At 45.7% G+C, this 20000-nt stretch overlaps 1 protein-coding gene across 1 annotated transcript in view; it reads right to left on the reverse strand.

Annotated features, from left to right (window-relative positions):
• The window catches only part of LOC139367925 (voltage-dependent T-type calcium channel subunit alpha-1G-like), a 346256-nt gene that overhangs the window by 152855 nt on the left and 173401 nt on the right, over positions 1-20000 (reverse strand). The window contains 5 exon segments of the mRNA XM_071106315.1: positions 177-565; positions 817-1741; positions 2581-2673; positions 4797-5091; positions 10720-10879. Coding sequence (XP_070962416.1) covers positions 177-565; positions 817-1741; positions 2581-2673; positions 4797-5091; positions 10720-10879 — 1862 coding nt within the window.

The following is a 20000-nucleotide window of genomic DNA, read 5'->3' on the forward strand; positions in this document are numbered from 1 at the left end:
AAGGCCAAGAGAGGTTCACTGCACACGGCTACACACAGTCTGAACCACTGACCTTACAGGGAATAGTCCTCAGACTACAGATTGGCTTCTCCAATCCCAACCTACCCAGGGTCCTACACCAACACACACGCAATCCTCCACAAGATATACTGTACAAACAACCAAATCACACTCACCTGTTCGTGATACTCAATCCCCATACTCAGTGTATTAATCAGAATGGCGATCATGATTCCTCTTCCAAAATACTTGCTGTCCACTATCTTCCTAAATGTATCACACACCAGCCTCCAGGCCCGGACCACTCTCCCCACCGTGGTACCCAGCTTTCGCTGCCTCTTCCTGGGCTGACGGCTGTCCCGACGGTCCCTGCGGTCCCTGTGGTGGAGGTCCAGGGTGAACTCGTAGACGCCCTCGCTGTCTGATTCCCCGGGGGTCTCGTTTCCGTCTGTGCCTTCTGACTCCCCGGACAGAGCCTTGACACAGTAGGGGCACGACTCAGGGTCAAAGGTGAACGAGGGGTCCAGGGTTCCGATGGCACTCGGGTCATGTGGTGAGAGCTGGGCTGGAGGGAGGAAGGGAGGGGTGGTGAGGATGAAGGGAAGGAGGGATGGAGAAGAAAAGCAGTCATAGTTCCAGATATATCACATCATCATTTGTTGATATTTGCACGTCAGAAAAAGCAATGTTCCCTTTTTGTCCCTATATCATCACAGTCACAGCATGACTTCAATTAAAACAAGACAAAAACACCAGTCGAACCACACCTCTAACTCTGTCTTTCTCACATTGGTTTGAGTGTGTTTAATGGCTTACCTGTGGGTGTGTGTGCGTCTAACACACTCGGTGGTCCTCTCTCCAGGGGTAGAGAGGGTATATTGAGGTTTATATTACTAATGGTATTAGCTGTAACACTGCCACTTCTAAACTCCATTAGCGTGCTGGGCTGTAGGGTGGGGTAGTTTTTAGGTCTGGGACCAGCGAACGGCAACGAGTTCCTCTTCATAGGCCTGGACATGGGCGTAGGGGCCAGGGAGAAGGGGGTGGGGGCGAGGAGTGTGGGGGTGCTGGGCTCCAGGTGGCAGTCTGTGTGTAACGTACTCCGCACTGATGACGAGTTGCCACTGCCGGTTCCCAGAGCGGGATTGGCCGGTGACACCGGGTTTGCCAAGTTCAGGTCAGAGGTCGGCAACGGAAGAGGACCCAGCATGAGACGTCCAGTGCCCCCGTTGTTGCTATGGGAACCCATCTCCACTTCCCCCCCTCCTCTCCCGACCCCCGCCACCCCTCTCCCCCCTAGTCTTCCTCTCACACTCCCGTTCACTAAGTGATAGTGATAATGATGATGGTGATGTTGGTGAACCAAGTAATGAACAGACATAGCCCCTTTTGTGGAGACCACAGAACCCTGTCTGGAAGTCTTCCTCCTCTTTCTCTGGCTCCCCCGTTCCCTCTCTCTCTCCAGGGCAGGAGGAGAGGCTGCGATGTTCATCCCAGCACGGCGCATCATGGCCCGGCAGACATGGACCACCTGCCTGAACCCCTTGTGGATGACGTGGACCAGGAGTTTGAGCAGCTCGTCGTAGCAGGAGCCCGGCTCAGAGAAGGAGGCCAGGGTACTAGCATTGGACAGGAAACGGATGCGCTGTTCCCTCATCAGCTGGCTCTCCCTCTGCTTGGTCTCACTGAACTGGGTGGCGATGACGACCAGACACAGGTTGATCATGAAGAAAGATCCAATCTGGAGAGGGACAACCAGAAACAAACACAAAGTTAGTAAGAAAGAGTCTTGCACACCTTTTTACATGTATTTTATCTGCATTGTTTGTCATTCTTTTTTTGTGCTAATAAAGAAACTAAACTATAAATAGTCAATCTGAAGAGGGACAACCACACCACACAGAGTTAGGGGTTGTCACTAGTTGCCACAAAGGCAAAATTGGCTCTATCGTAAAAATGTATGAAAACAAAAACGTGCTTCTTTGTCTTAATTAATTTAAGGTTAGGGCTAGACCCAAGGTTAGCAGTGTGGTTAAGCTTAGTGGTAAGGTTAATCAAAATCAAAACACACACACAGAATTAAGAGAGGGACAACCACAAACACACAGAGTTAAAATCTCGAGAAATAGTCAATCTAGAGAGAAACAGACACAGAGTTAGGAGAGGGACAACCAGAATGCACACAGAGTTAGGATAGGAACCAGCTTTGTGAACCAGCTTCCCCAGCTCTGTGAACCAGCTCTCTCAGGCTAGTTACCGGCTAGCCTCCCAGCCTCTGTGAAGGTTTGCTTGAGGAGATAATACTGTACTCTTTCACCAGGATGTGCACTGTGTCGTGGTGAGGGAGTTTCAGACTGACAGATGATGGTGTTCTGAGACATGTTTCTGGAAGCAGACGTCTCTTTACATAAGGGCCTTGGAGGGAATTCAGGAGTCAGAAGTTTGCTAGGTGTTTGAATAAGTAGCTGTGCCCCACACTCTCTCTCTCTCTCTCTCTCTCTCTCTCTCTCTCTCTCTCTCTCTCTCTCTCTCTCTCTCTCTCTCTCTCTCTCTCTCTCTCTCTCTCATTTGGTCACTTACGATGATGAGGAGGATGAAGTAGATGAAGTTGTAAAAGGAGTGAGAATCCATCACAAAGTACATGATGTCCACCCATCCCTCCAGAGTGATCACCTAGAGACACAGAGAGAGAGAGGAAGGGGAAAGGGAGAGGAGGGGGAGAGGAGGGGAGGGGGAGAGAGAGAGAGGAGGGGGAGAGAGAGAGAGGAGGGGGAGAGAGAGGAGGGGGAGAGAGAGACAGAGAGAGAGAAAGAGAGAGAGGAGGGGGAAAGCGAGAGACAGAGAGGATGGGAGAGGGGGAGAGAGAGGAGGGGGAAAGAGAGAGAGGAGGGGGAGAGAGAGGAGAGATGAGAGAGAGAGAGGGAGAGAGGAGGGGGAGAGAGACACACAGAGAGAGAATGAGAGAGCAAGAGAGAGAGAGAGAGAGAGAGAGAGAGAGAGAGAGAGAGAGAGAGAGAGAGAGAGAGAGAGAGAGAGAGAGAGAGAGAGAGAGAGAGAGAGAGCGAGAGAGAGGAGGGTGAGAGCGAGGAGGGGAGAGAGAGAGAAGAGGGAAGAGGAGAGGGAAAGGGAAAGGAAGGGGAGAAATAGAGAGGACGGGAGAAGGGGGGGAGAGAGAGAGGAGGGGGAAAGAGAGAGAGGAAGGGGAGAGAGAGAGAGAGAGAGAGACAGAGAGAGAGAGAGAGAGAGAGAGAGAGAGAGAGAGAGGAGGGTGAGAGCGAGGAGGGGAGAGAGAGAGACACAGAGAGAGAGAGAGGAGGGGGAAAGGGAAAGGAAGGGGAGAGAGAGAGGAGGGGGACAGAGGAGGAGAGAGAGAGAGGAGGGGGAGAGGGGGGAAAAGGTAGAGGAATTGGAGAGATAGAGAGGAGGGGGAAAGAGGAGAGGAGAGAGAGAGAGAGGATGGGGAGAGAGAGAGAGGACGGGAGAGGTGGGGAAAGGGAAAGGAAGGGGAGAAATAGAGAGGAGGGGGAGAGAGGAGAGAAGAGAGAGAGGAAGGGGAGAGCGAGAGGAAGGGGAGAGAGAGAGAAATACAGAGAGGAGGGGAGAGAGAGAGACAGACAGACAGAGAGAGAGAGACGATGGAGAGCGAGAGAGACAGAGAGAAAGGATAGGTGAAAGAGAGATATGGGAGGGGGAGAGAGAGACAGAGAGAGAGGCAGAGACAGAGAGAGACAGAGAGGGAAAGAAAGAGACAGAGAGAGAGAGCAAGAGCAACAGAAGCACAGACATTGTGTCAGACATTTTGATTTCCAACCCCTCCACAGTGCACCATTCACAGAACACTGCACCTCTGTCTTTTTCGATCTCCGTTTGAGTTTCACCCTGATACCACAGAACACAGCACAGCTGACAGTAAATTATGATGGGAAATCCTTTAATTTAACAATCTGCAAAGTCTGTAAAGACACCACTGTAACACAGGGACAAATTAAAACTCGAACAAAAGCCCTGCGATTAATAGGCTGATAAGAGAGTGAATGACGGAGATGAAATTAAGAACTTCACTTTGCTTCCATCATCATAATTGTTGCTTCTCTCTTAATCTACCAAACCCTATTCCTTAGACACAGCAGCAGGACAACCAATTGTCCTCGCTGTCACTGTCTGCGGCAGGTAGCCTAGTGGTTCGGGTGTTGGGCCTAGTGGTTAGGGTGTTGGGCCTAGTGGTTAGGGTGTTGGGCCAGTAACCAAAAAGTTGCTGGATCGAATCGCTGAGCTGACAAGGTAAAAATCTGTTGTTCTGCCCCTGAACAAGGCAGTAAACCCACCGTTCCTAGGCCGTCATTGAAAATAAGAATTTGTTCTTAAATGACTTTAAAGGTTCAATTAAAACATACACCCTGGGCAGGACAACAGTTATGTGAAAGTGAGATCAGTCAAGTGGTCAACTGTTTCAGCGTACTTAAAAACTAAAACCAAGAGATTAAAACACTTTTACCACGAAGCTTCAAAGGGTACATTTAAAGAAGACGTGGAGTAAAATCTATTTCCAAAGATCATCCGTCTCTAACCCCGTTGCCAAATATTAAAGTACCAACGTAATGCCATCTTCCTGAGAGACCCTTCTGAAGTTCTGCCAGCCTGTACCTTTAAATGCCTTCGTTTTAAACGGGTCAACACAATTGACTCTGCTTTGTGGAGTGCATGTGTGGTTCTGTGCATACCATCACATATACTACATATACACATACTGTACATGCAAATCTATATTTACACACACGCCCATGTCATTCCTTCACCTGAAAGATGGCGATCCAGGCGTAGCAGATGTTATCAAAGTTGATGGCTCCTTTAAAGGGGTTGACGTGTCCCGCCGAGCAGTTACTGTAGTACTGGTTCCAGTTGATACAGGTGGTGTTGTCTGTGCTGTTGTAGGACTTCATGTCCATCTGACATTGGAGACCTCCCTCCTCATACAAGGTGGGCACAGAGGAACACAGACGCATGCCGTTCTCCCTGGGCATGGAGCAGATGAAGGGACTCTCGTCATCGTTCTCTGTGTGGTAGTAGGTCTCTAGTTCAATGGACAGAGGACTGCAGGAGAGAGACAACAATAGTATAGTTAGTGTACTGTTATAGTAGGGTTCTAGTAGCTATAGGAAGAGAGCAGATGAAGGCTCAGGAGAGAGGAAACAATAGTACAGTTAGTGTAATGAAGGGTCAGGAGAGAGGGAAGAAGAGATGTGGTCATTGTAGTATCAACCATGTAGATCAGGCCTGGGTAAAGGCTTGCCCGGGGGCCGTACGCGGCCCACGACCTGATTCAATACGGCCCACGGAACCATGCTCAGATCACATAAAGCATTTGAGATAGTAAAGTTTTGAAAAACGTATTTGTTATTCAAATTAAAAGCCCAATGAATACTCACCTTTTGCGTTATGATTTAACCTCCACCGTTTGTGGGACATTTATTTTGAAGGCACATATAAATAACAAACACACGAGGACAGACAGTGACTGACAGGCTGACACACATGTCACAGTTACAAATAGTAGCTAGCTAGTTTTCAAAGAAAAGGAATGTAGAGTGTTTTGTGGCCTTTATGCAGATCAGATGTACAGCTTTGTCAAAGCCTTCAAGGTCAAATTACTCCTCCTGACCTGCCAAGCAGAAGCCAACAATCTCACCCGCCTTCCCACACTACTAGTCTGCTCCCTATCATGTCAACAGTGAAGAGGCGACTCCGGGATGCTGGCCTTCTAGGAAGAGTTGCCAAGAAAAGGCCATATCTCAGACTGGCCAAAAAATTGAAAAGATTAAGATGGGCAAAAGAACACAGACACTGGACAGAGGAAGATTGGAAAAAGTGCTATGGACAGACGAATCTGAGTTTGAGATGTTTGGATCACAAAGAACAACATTCGTGAGACCCAGAAAAAATGAAGAGATGCTGGAGGAGTGCTTGACGCCATCTGTCAAGCATGGTGGAGGCAATGTGATGGTCTGGGGGAGCTTTGGTGATGGTAAAGTGGGAGATTTGTACACGGTAAAAGGGATCTTGAAGAAGCAACATTATCACTCCAATTTTACAATGCCATACCCTGTGGAGGGCCCTTAAAACCTCTTAAGGCTAGGGGGCACTATTTTCATTTTTGGAAAAATAACGTTCCCAAAGTAAACGGGCTATTTCTCAGGACCATAGAATATGCATATAATTGACAGCTTAGGACAGAAAACACTCTAAAGTTTCCAAAACTGTAAACATATTGTCTGTGAGTATAACAGAACTGATATTGCAGGCGAAAGCCTGAGAAAAACCCAATCAGGAAGTGACTCTTATTTTGAAACCTCTGCGTTCCTATGCATCCCTATTGACCATTGAAAGGGATATCAACCAGATTCATTTTTCTATGGCTTCCCTAATGTATCTACTGTCACTAGACATAGTTACAGGCTTTTATTTTGAAAAATGAGCGTGAACGACAACATTGCGTCAGTGGTCAGGTGGTGGCTCTCAGAGTGATTTGTGCGTAATAGACAAAGGCGGCCATTGTTCCAATCGCTCCTACCGAAAAGCCGATTGTCCCGATTGATATATTATCGAATAGATATTTGAAAAACACCTTGAGGATTGATTATAAAAAAACGTTTGCCATGTTTCTGTCGATATTATGGATCAAATTTGGCGTTGTCGTGACCGCAATTTCCGGTGGATTTCTCAACAAAACGTGAACAAGAAAATTAGGTATTTCGGCTATAAAAAATAATCTTTATGGAACAAAATGAACATTTGCTGTATAACTGGGAGTCTCGTGAGTGAAAACATCCGAAGCTCATCAAAGGTAAACACACTAAACAGAAAACATAATCACCCACAACTCAAGGGTGAAAACAGGCTGCCTAAGTACGGTTCTCAATCAGGGACAACGATTGACAGTTGCCTCTGTTTGAGAACCATACCAGGCCAAACACAGAAATACCAAATCATAGAAAAAAGAACATAGACTACCCACCCAATTCACACCCTGACCATACTAAAACAAAGACATAACAAAATAACTAAGGTCAGAACGTGACAGGTGTGCAGTAATCTGAATAATTCATCAGCTAAACTGTGATCATTAAAGTTATAATAATTAAAGACATCTTTCCATTACATTTCCTCACTGTTGAAATCTCTTTCTATGGCTTTATCTACTATTCTGAAATCCAAAATGCTGGCATCTACCATTTCAAGAAAACCTGAAAAGTTTGGCAAAATAGATTGGAAAGAAACGGCCTCACAAAGCCATATGTTAGAAGAACAATTGTTCCTTACGAGGAAATGTTGTAAATCATATGAGTACAACCATAGTGGAGATGTCATACAGCATGTATTTCTCAAAGGGCCCTCTGTGGTCTAAAAACGTAGGGGCTGTAAAGGTCTTCCTCCAATCTCACTTGTGGTCCTCTCCTTCCCATGTATCACTGTGATGAGGCTCTATATCCTCCTGGTTACTATTTATAATTCAGGATGACTGACTGTACAATATGTCAAACTTTCCTTATCAAAATCCCACCTTCTGGAATCAAAACTTTCCCTATCAACATCCGACCTTCTGGAATCAAAACTTTCCGTATCAACATCCCGTGTTCTGGAATCAAAACGTTCCATATCAACATCCTGTGTTCTGGAATCAAAACTTTCCCTATCAACATCCCACATTCTTAAATCAAAACTTTCCCTATCAACATCCCACCTTCTGGAATCAAAACTTTCCATATCAACATCCCGTATTCTGGAATCAAAACTTTCCCTATCAACATCCCATGTTCTGGAATCAAAACTTTCCATATCAACATCCCGTGTTCTGGAATCAAAACTTTCCCTATCAACATCCCACAATCTTAAATCAAAACATTCCCTATCAACATCCCACCTTCTGGAATCAAAACCTTCCCTATCAACATCCCACATTCTTAAATCAAAACTTTCCCTATCAACATCCCACATTCTTAAATCAAAACTTTCCATATCAACATCCCACATTCTGGAATCAAAACTTTCCCTATCAACATCCCACCTTCTGGAATCAAAACTGTCCCTATCAACATCCCACATTCTGGAATCAAAACTTTCCCTATCAACATCCCACATTCTGGAATTAAAACTTTCCCTATCAACATCGCACATTCTGGAATCAAAACTTTCCCTATCAAGATCCCACATTCTTAAATCAAAACTTTCCATATCAACATCCCACCTTCTGGAATCAAACCTTTCCCTATCAACATCCGACCTTCTGTAATCAAAACTTTCCCTATCAACATCCCATGTTCTGGAATCAAAACTTTCTATATCAACATCCCGTGTTCTGGAATCAAAACTTTCCCTATCAACATCCCACATTCTTAAATCAAAACTTTCCCTATCAACATCCCACATTCTGGAATCAAAACTTTCCCTATCAACATCCCACATTCTGTAATCAAAACTTTCCCTATCAACATCCCACCTTCTGGAATCAAAACTTTCCCTATCAACATCCCACATTCTGGAATCAAAACTTTCCCTATCAACATCCCACATTCTGGAATCAAAACTTTCCCTATCAACATCCCACCTTCTGGAATCAAAACTTTCCCTATCAACATCCCACATTCTTAAATCAAAACTTCCCCTATCAACATCCCATGTTCTGGACTCAAAACTTTCCCTATTATTAACATCCCACGTTTTTGAAACCAATCATTGCTCATCAACTGCCCACCCACAGGTTAAGTAACAGTGGCTCATTTACTGTAGAAAATAAACTCACCTAATTGGCCTCAGACCTCATTAGCATCTAACCAAACCGATTATATCTACCTAAGACCATATTAGCCTCTAACCAACCCCATTATATATAGCTCAGACCACATTAGCATCTAACCAACCCCATTATATATAGCTCAGACCTCATTAGCATCTAACCAACCCCATTATATCTACCTCAGACCATATTAGCCTCTAACCAACCCCATTATATATAGCTCAGATCATATTAGCCTCTAACCAACCCCATTATATCTACCTCAGATCATATTAGCCTCTAACCAACCCCATTATATCTACCTCAGATCATATTAGCCTCTAACCAACCCCATTATATCTACCTCAGATCATATTAGCCTCTAACCAACCCCATTATATCTACCTCAGATCATATTAGCCTCTAACCAACCCCATTATATCTACCTCAGATCATATTAGCCTCTAACCAACCCCATTATATCTACCTCAGATCATATTAGCCTCTAACCAACCCCATTATATCTACCTCAGATCATATTAGCCTCTAACCAACCCCATTATATCTACCTCAGATCTTATTAGCCTCTAACCAACCCCATTATATCTACCTCAGACCATATTAGCCTCTAACCAACCCCATTATATCTACCTCAGATCATATTAGCCTCTAACCAACCCCATTATATCTACCTCAGACCTCACTAGCATCTAACCAAACCGATTATATCTACCTCAGACCTCACTAGCATCTAACCAACCCCATTATATCTACCTCAGATCATATTAGCCTCTAACCAACCCCATTATATCTACCTCAGATCATATTAGCCTCTAACCAAACCGATTATTTCTACCCGTTTCTTAACCCCAACCCCTCTGGCCCAACTATCCTCACGCCTCCTCTCCTCACGCCTCCTCTCCTCACGCCTCCTCTCCTCACGCCTCCTCTCCTCACCCAAAATCTCTGCACCCCTAAAACTTTGTTTTATAATTAAATATTTTACAATTTTATATTTCAAATGTGTTGAATACAATGAGTGTAGATTTAACTGCGAAATGCTTTCTTACGAGCCCTTGCCAACGAAACACAAAAGGAATAAAATACACAAGAATTAAGGAATATACAGGGAGTATCAGTACCAGATCAATGTGGAGTTATATACAGGGAGTATCAGTACCAGATCAATGTGGAGCTATATACAGGGAGTACCAGTACCTGATCAATGTGGAGCTATATACAGGGAGTACCAGTACCTGATCAGTGTGTAGAGGTACAAGGTATTTGAGGTAGATATGTACATAAAGGCATGGTAAAGTGACTAGGCATCAGGATAGATAATAATAAGGTATTTGAGGTAGATATGTACATGAAGGCAGGGTAAAGTGACTAGACATCAGGGTAGATAATAATAAGGTATTTGAGGTAGATATGTACATGAAGGCAGGGTAAAGTGACTAGGCATCAGGATATATTAATATAAGGTATTTGAGGTAGATATGTACATCAATAAGGGATCATAGCTTTCACCTGGATTCACCTGATCAGTCTGTGTCATGGAAAGAGTAGGTGTTCCTCATGTTCTGTTGACTCAGTGTATCGTCTTGTGAATGTTCATAGAGTCAGTGCAGATAGTCCGGCTAACCAATTAATTAACTATTTAGGAGTCGTATACTTTGGTGACAGAAGCTGTCTTGGAGACTGTTGGTCTGAAAGCCGATGGTCCTCTACCGTTGGCCTCACCCCTATCCCACCCTCCAACACTATTTCTCAACCGTCGTCTGAACACTCTGATGGAGAGGTCGACTAACACACACACACACACACACACACACACACACACACACACACACACACACACACACACACACACACACACACACACACACACACACACACAGACACACAGACACACACACACACACACACACACACACACTGTTACTCACAGTGAGAAGTTCTCGGGCAGGAAGCAGCGGTTCCTCAGTAGCCCCGCCCACAGCTGAACACCCACGATGCCGAAGATGAAGAAGACGAAGAAACAGAGCAGCAGGACGTTCCCCAGCATGGGCAGGGTGTCCAAGAGCAGGGTCACCAGGATACGCATACCTAAGACACACACACACGCGCACACACACACACGTTGCTTTAATATCTTGTCAGAAACATACGTATACATGTATCAACGCGTGTCTGGTATCATACACAAACCCTTAGACACCAGTACACCCCCATATAGACCCATACACAGCCACACAACCCCTTAGACACCCATACACACCCATACAAATCTATACACACCATACAAACCCATACACACCCATACACACCCATACAAACCCACACAAACCCATACACACCATACAAACCCATACTCACCCATACACACCCATACACAGCCACACAACCCCCTAGACACCCATACATACCCATACAGACCCATACACACCATACACACCCATACAAACCCATACACATCCATACAAACCATACACAGCCACAAAAACCCATACACAGCCACACAAACCCATACACACCCATACAAACCCATACACACCCATACAAACCCATACAAACCCATACAAACCCATACACACCCATACAAACCCATACACACCCATACAAACCTAAACACACCCATACACACCCCTGCACACCCATACAAACCGAAACAAATCCATACACACCAATACAAACCCATACAGACCCATACACACCATACACACCCATACAAACCCATGCACACTCATACACACCGAAACAAACCCATGCACACCCCTGCACACCCATACAAACCCAAATACATCCCAAAAAAAACATACACACCGAAACAAATCCATACACACCAATACACACCTATACACATCCATGCACACCCATATACACCGAAACAAACCCATGCACACCCCTGCACACCCATACACATCCAAACAAACCCATACACATCCAAACAAACCCATACACATCCAAACAAACCCATACACAAGCATACACAGGAGGGAAATGGAATGTTTCAACTGCAGTACAAGTCCACACAGTAGGTTGTAAGAGTAGTATTGCAGTATGCCAGTCCGGTCTCTTTGTGCCAGAGTGTCAGTGAGCAAGCCTGGGGAGGACAGGTTAATAACTGCAGTAAAACACCACTCCTCTACAACATCCCCTTAAGCTTACCCCAGGGAGCCCTGGGCAGTGTTCACCTAACTTTCTGACAAACACACATTTTCTCTCTTCCCGTTCCTGCCCACACACTCCCTGGGGCCATTGTGTGACTCCCCACCTTCCACTTTCTCATTTGCTCGCTTTCCTATCTCTCTCTCACCTCTCTCTTTTCTTCTCACTCTCCTTTTCTCTCTCTCTGCATCTCTCTCTTCTTCCCTCTCTCCCACCCTGTGCTTACAGATGTATAACATTGAGCACACAGCCATGCAATCTCCATAGACAAACCTTGGCAGTAGAATGGCCTTACTAAAGAGCTCAGTGATTTTCAACGTGGCACCGTCATAGGATGCCACCTCTCCAGCAAGTCAGTTTGTCAAATTTCTGTGCTATTGCTGTGAAGTGGAAACGTCCAGGAGCAACAACGGCTCAGCCGCAAAGTGGTAGGCCACACAAGCTCACAGAATGGGACCAAGTGCATAGCACGTAAAAATCATCTGTCCCCGGTTACAACACTCACTACCGATTTCCAAACTGCCTCTGGAAGCAACGTCAGCACAATAAATGTTGGTCGGGAGCTTCATGGAATGGGTTTCCATGGCCAAGCAGCCGCACACAAGTCTATGATCACCATCAGCAATGTCATGAATCTGCTAGAGTGGTGTAAAGCTGTGACAATGGAACAGTGGAAAAGCATTCTCTGGAGTGTTGAATAACGCTTAACCATCTGGTAGTCAGACGGACCAATCTGGGTTTGAAAGATGCCAGGAGAATGCTACCTGCCCCAATACATAGTGCCAACTGTAAAGTTTGGTGGAGGAGGAATAATGGTCTGGGGCTCTTTTTCATGGTTCGGGCAAGGCTCTTAGTTCCAGTGAAGGGAAATTCTGTGTTTCCAACTTTGTGGCAACAGTTTGGGGAAGGCCTTTTCCTGTTACAGTATGACAATGCCGCTGTGCACAAAGCGAGGTCCATACAGAAATGGTTTGTCGAGATCGGTGTGGAAAACTTGACTGGCCTGCACAGAGCCCTGACCTCAACCCCATTGAACGACTTTGGAATGAATTGGAACACCGACTGCGAGCCAGGCCTAATCGCCCAACATCAGTGCCCAACCTCACTAATGCTCTTGTGGCTGAATAGAAGTCCCCGCAGCAATGTTCCAACATCTAGCGGAAAGCCTTCCCAGAAGAATGGAGCATCAAAGGGGGAGTGGAGGCTGTTATAGCAGCAAAGGGGGGACCAACTCCATATTAATACCCATGATTTTGGAGTGAGATGTTCAATGAGCAGGTGTTGATGAGCAGGTATTATATCCTGCCTGGTTGGTCCTGTCCAGGGGTATAGTCGGATGGGGCCACAGTGTCTCCCGACCCCTCCTGTCTCAGCCTCCAGTAATTATGCTGCAATAGGTTGTGTCGGGGGGGTACCAGGCTTGATGACTTCTTGCTGTCCCCAGTCCACCTGGTCATGCTGCTGCTCCAGTTTCAACTGTTCTGCCTGTGGCTATGGACCCTGACCTGTTCACTGGACGTGGTACCTTGTCCTGGACCTGCTGTTTTCAACTCTCTCTCTACCGCACCTGCTGTCTCTAACTAACTGAATGATCGGCTATGAAAAGCCAACTGACATTTACTCCTGAGGTGCTGACCTGTTGCACCCTCTACAACCACTGTAATTATTATTATTTGACCCTGCTGGTCATCTATGAACGTTTGAACATCTTGGCCGTGTACTGTTTTAATCTCCACCCGGCACAGCCAGAAGAGGACTGGCCACCCCTCATAGCCTGGTTCCTCTCTAGGTTTCTTCCTATGTTCCTGCCTTTCTAGGGAGTTTTTTCTAGCCACCGTGCTTCTACACCTGCATTGCTTGCTGTTTGGGGTTTTAGGCTGGGTTTCTGTACAGCACTATGAGACGTCGGCTGATGTAAAAAGGGCTTTATAAATACATTTGATTGATTGATTGAGTGTCCACATACTTAGTTTTTCTCACAAATTTGAATATTGTCTCATCTCTGCAACTCCCCAACAGGCTCGGAAGGCGAAGGTCGAGTCATGCTTCCTCCGAAGCATTACTCGCCAAAACACGCTTCTTAACAACCACCCACCTAACACGGAAGCCAGCCGCACCAATTTGTCAGAGGAAACACCGTTCAACTGAGGACCGAGGTCAGCCTGCAGGCTCAAGGCCTGCCACAAGGAGTCGCTAGTGGACGATGAGCCAAGTAAAGCCCCCCCGGCCAAACCCTTCCCATTATCTTCTTCAGATCATTACCATGAACTCTAGGAAACAGCATTCAGCAGGATTCAGCTTGTTGGTGGAGTAGTGCTGAACATAACACTCCCTTTATGATGGCCACTTTCTGCATTCAACAGCACTCTCTCTTTCTATCTCTTTCTCTCTGGTCAGAAACTAGTAAAACAGCAATTCCATGCAATGCAACACACATTCACACAAAGACATACAAACACAATCACATTAACGAGTCAACTAAATGATTATAATGTATTTTTTAATTGAACCTTTATTTAACTTGGCAAGTCAGTTAAGAACAAATTCTTATTTACAATGACGGCCTACTTCGGCCAAACCCGGACGACGCTGGGCCAATTGTGCGCCGCCCTATGGGACTCCCAATCACAACCGGATGTGATACAGCCTGGATTTGAACCAGGGACTGTAATAACACCTCTTGCACTGAGATGCAGTGCCTTAGATCGCTGTGCCACTCAAAACCAGCCACTAGGGGCAACAGTGAGCGCTATTACCTTCAAGTAGGCTAACGGCTTCTAGGGTGTCGTGGATGGGTGTAAAAGCTGAGCTCTGGCGCCCAAGCTTGCATTGTCTATCCCAGTGAAGGCAATTGTTTTTTTTCTTCTGTTTTAAGCCTTTCCAAATTTTAACCCTAAAAGAGCAATGCCTGCCAGCCTCATATTCATCATCTCCAGCACCATACCAGTGTCTACATTATGTGAAAACAACACGTTTCTATGATCTGGCGTAAAAAGACAAGATGAAAGGTATTTAAAAAAAATGCAGGTTAGGATTAAAAGTAATAAGCATTGCAACAAGTTTCTAGCCCAAGAGAGGGTATCTTCTCGCTCCCCACGTCACCCGAATCTCACAGTGTTGATGTCATCAGGTATAACATTTTTGGAAATACCAGTTGCCACATTTCTTCTATAGCTTGTTCTCCATCTCCTTTTTAAATAGGGAGCCACATTTTTTTCAGCAATCTCTTCAGCTCTCTCTTGTCCCTATGCAGCAGACATATGTTGAGAAATATAAATATAAAATCACAGTATCGAATCGCAATACATACAGAATCGTGAGAATCACAATACATACAGAATCGTGAGAATCACAATACATACAGAATCGTGAGAATCACAATACATACAGAATCGTGAGAATCACAATACATACAGAATCGTGAGAATCACAATACATACAGAATCGTGAGAATCACAATACATACAGAATCGTGAGAATCACAATACATACAGAATCGTGAGAATCACAATACATACAGAATCGTGAGAATCGCAATACATACAGAATCGTGAGAATCACAATACATCGAGTATCGTGATAATAATGTATTGTGAGGTCCCTGATGTATATGAATATGCAATAACAAATGGCCCAATCACATACTTGTATAACTAAGCATAGAGGCTCACTCTAATGCATTATACAAGACATGGGCTCAGTCCCAACGGTGTCAACTCGCTCCCTTTTCATTAAAACTGGCCTTATAGGAAACTGTGCCCTAGCTTCCGGCATTCTGCATTCTTGCATTCTGCAAAAAATGGCTGCTTTGGCCAACTGAGTTTTTCTGCTGTGTTGTTATGCTAGTGCAATAGCTTGTTGATGAGCCAACATGGGTCATAGGGGATACACAAGTTATTAAATTGATGCATGAAACCAAATTGTAAAAAAGCGAGAAAAGATGGAAATTGTGTAATGACAAATTGAACGAGATGTCATTTATCTAGCAAAAAATATATATTAATTCCTTTGAGGCATCGCTCTCTTGCTTTCTCTTACCATTTTCACACACACACAAACAAACACCCCTGACTCTCTTTCTCTCTCTCTCTCTCTCTCTCTCTCTCTCTCTCTTGCCAAAAAAAAAGATTGGTAAATGTTGAATTAATATGGAAATGACTAAAAGTAACTCCACTACATGTACCTGTTATTCTCTCTCTCTCTCTCTCTCTCTCTCAACTACATAAACATATCTGATTGACCATCTGATCTGATTGACATTTCATCTTGTATGTATAATATCCGTCTCACTCTTCCTTTGTCTTTGTGTGTCCTCCAGTTCCAAGCTGAGAGGCCATACCATTTCAACATGGCTGCCAGGTCACTGACTGTGACAGGAGCCCATCTGCTTACAGAAACATCAAATCTGTGTCTCTCCTGTCAGCTCTGGCCCTGTCAGCACTGTGTGTTTACTGAACTATACAGTTTCGGAGGAGGGAGTTGAAACACACTTATCCCTCTGTAGTTTAATCCGTAGGCAATTCTAACTACCTCTTGACAAAGGATCTAAGACCAATTTGCTGGCTAGTGTTGTTTTGATGGGGGAAGAAATAAGGTGCTAACATGGGTCTACAGCAGAACTAGTATTTACTAACATACATTAAAAACGTCTTAGGGCTAGGCCCCTTTTTTTCACCACTTCCTGTCTGAATGACGTGCCCAAAGTAAACTGCCTTTAGCTCAGGCCTTGAAGCCAGGAGATGCATATAATTGGTACCATTGGAAAGGAATCACTTTGATGTTTGTAGAAATGTTAACATAATGTAGGAGAATATAACACAATAGATATGATAGGAGAAAATGCACAGAAAAACCTACTGCAATTTTTGTTTTTTGAGAGACGATCCTCTTAGAAATATAAGAGTATGGTCATTTTGAAAATCATATTGAGAAAGCTCCCTGGATGCAATTCCTATGGCTTCCACAGGGTGTCAGCAGTCTATGTTCAAGGATTCAAGCTAACTTTAAAAACGAATAAGAAATATCAGTTTAAGCTTCCAGCCGATATATGACACTTTTATCTACATAAATGTTTAAAATCCATAATATTTATGATTATTTATTTGAATTGTGCACCCTCCAGTGTCACCGGAAGATGTCCCGCTAGCGGGACTCCTATACCTAATAGGTTTTAACTGAATCTCTTAGTCTATTGCTTCGTAGAGTCTAAATATCGTAAGATGGTTACAGTAGGGGGCCTACTGTAATTGAGAGAATGATTTGACGAAAGGTAGATCACTGGCAAGGTGATGCCCTCATTCACCCCACTCACCAATGTCACCACCCCATTCCATATCCTCCCTTGGGCGGCTGTAGTACAGTATCCCGCCAGACACCAGATATTATCCCAGCTAACCAAGAACATCCCCAACACATTATTACACAACGTCTACTCTGAAGGGTCTAATTATGTTATGACTCAACATAACCATCATAACATTCCGTAAACATCCAAAACAAGCATCCTACTTCCTAATGTGATACTTGTCCAGCTAAATTCAAGGTCAAAAGATGACTTGTTCATTCTGTATTGTATTCCAGAGATGCAAAAGCCCCTGGGATAGCTTGTGTCCTCTGGGTCCTCTGAGCTGTCTTCAGACTCCATCACACAAAAGAAGCAACCGGAAGCCAAGAGGTGACTATGCCCTCTCTAAAGCTCCTATGACCTACACTATCTCCACTACCTCCTTATATGGGCCTACACATGAAGTACCCACTCTAAAACCCCATTGACCTCCAATCTCCTCAATACGACTTATATGGGCACAGGAAATATTAGCAGCTAGGACATCCTCAGAACAGGTTTACTGTAATTATGTTTATCTAAGGCTGAGTAAACAACAGACAGGAAGGAACCACAAGGAGAGGAGTGATGTGCGGTTCGCTCTGCATAAGAGCATCTGCTAAATGACTCAAATGTAGACGTAAATGACTCTTTAGACTCGAGAATCACAATTCATTTTTCCCGAGTGACTTGGTCATTTTAGTTGTTCGTTTGACCTGCTGGTGCTGGCTGCAAGGAGTGCTACAACAGGACTAACACGCATTCTCCCGGCTCAGCGGCCCGGCTCAGCTTCCCGGCTCAGCGGCCCGGCTCAGCGGCCCGGCTCAGCGGCCCGGCTCAGCGGCCCGGCTCAGCGGCTCCAGAGACGTGCTTCGACCACCAACTGTCTGTCGTATAGATCATGAGCATAGAGAAGAAAAATACAATTGTTTTCAACTGATAACTATTTGAATGACTCCACTGAGTTGACTATTGAATGTTAGGATGGACATAGCCTCTGCTCAGGAACTCGAGAACAGACGGTTTGGGGTGCTGCCTGGGTGCTGTATTCGGTGAACGATATTGTGCTTATCTTCCTCACGACAGTCCGCCAGGATTCATTCACAATCCAGTCCGGTTACGGCCACAACTAGATCTCATTGCAAATGTATCAAGATATGAATATTGGTTGTATGAATTGCAGTCAACACGTGTACATAGTTGAAAACATGTGTTGACCAGCCTAAGTAATAAATGACAGCACCCGTAGGGGTGAACGAGAGTTTTCAGTTGATCGTTTGCCGTTAGCAGATTCTGCATGCTGAGAGCCTCACTGTCTCAAGTGAACGAAATTAGTTCAAAGATTCATTGAAAATATCAGCATCCAGTAAAAAGAGCCGAACTTCCCATCACGAGAGGAGAGGAGAGGAGAGGAGAGGAGAGGAGAGGAGAGGAGAGGAGAGGAGAGGAGAGGAGAGGAGAGGAGAGGAGAGGAGAGGAGAGGAGAGGAGAGGAGATGAGAGGTAGGTCAATGTTCTGGTGGAGTACAAGACAATGTGAACCCCAACTCAGTTCAAACATGAGGCCTAACGAGGCATGAAGAACACAATTAAATTCTCCATCTTGTTAATGCCAAGTCGATAACAATGTGAGAGTATGGGGGGGTTAAGGGTGTGTGTGCTGTGTAAGTATGCACATGTCTTGCGTGCATGTGTGTTTACACGTGCAATTGTGCGTCCATACATCCATGTGCGCTGGAGTGTGTGTACACGTGTTGTGTGCGTGTGTTTGAGCAAGCACGTTGCTAACACCAATTCGATAACCATGTGGGGAAAGGGCTTAACAATGAGTGTGATGTCTCTGATAGACCTATTCCAGAGCAGAGCTCATTACAAAGACTAGGATGGGAGTCCCTGGAGCAGTGGAGCCCTAGAACCCTGGAGCACTGGAGCAGTGGAGCCCTGGAGCAGTAGAGCAGTGGAGCCCTAGAACCCTGGAGCACTGGAGCAGTGGAGCCCTGGAGCAGTAGAGCAGTGGAGCAGTGGAGCCATAGAACCCTGGAGCAGTAGAGCAGTAGAGCAGTGGAGCCCTAGAACCCTGGAGCACTGGAGCAGTGGAGCCCTGGAGCAGTAGAGCAGTGGAGCAGTGGAGACCTAGAACCCTGGAGCAGTAGAGCAGTGGAGCCCTAGAACCCTGGAGCAGTAGAGCAGTGGAGCCCTGGAGCAGTAGAGCAGTGGAGCAGTGGAGCCCTAGAACCCTGGAGCAGTAGAGCAGTGGAGCCCTAGAACCCTGGAGCACTGGAGCAGTGGAGCCCTGGAGCAGTAGAGCAGTGGAGCAGTGGAGCCCTGGAGCAGTGGAGCCCTAGAACCCTGGAGCACTGGAGCAGTGGAGCCCTGGAGCAGTAGAGCAGTGGAGCAGTGGAGCCCTGGAACCCTGGAGCACTGGAGCAGTGGAGCCCTGGAGCAGTAGAGCAGTGGAGCAGTGGAGCCCTGGAGCAGTGGAGCCCTAGAACCCTGGAGCACTGGAGCAGTGGAGCCCTGGAGCAGTAGAGCAGTGGAGCAGTGAAGCCCTAGAACCCTGGAGCAGTGGAGCAGTGGAGCCCTAGAACCCTGGAGCAGTAGGGCAGTGGAGCCCTAAAACCCTGGAGCAGTAGAGCAGTGGGGCCCTGGAATCCTGGAGCCCTGAAGCAGTAGAGCAGTGGAGCCCTAGAGCCCTGGAGCAGTGGAGCAGTGGAGCAGTGGAGCCCTAGAGCCCTGG

The sequence above is a fragment of the Oncorhynchus clarkii genome, chromosome 16 (genome assembly GCF_045791955.1).
Source record: "Oncorhynchus clarkii lewisi isolate Uvic-CL-2024 chromosome 16, UVic_Ocla_1.0, whole genome shotgun sequence".
NCBI classification, from domain to species: Eukaryota; Metazoa; Chordata; class Actinopteri; order Salmoniformes; family Salmonidae; genus Oncorhynchus; species Oncorhynchus clarkii.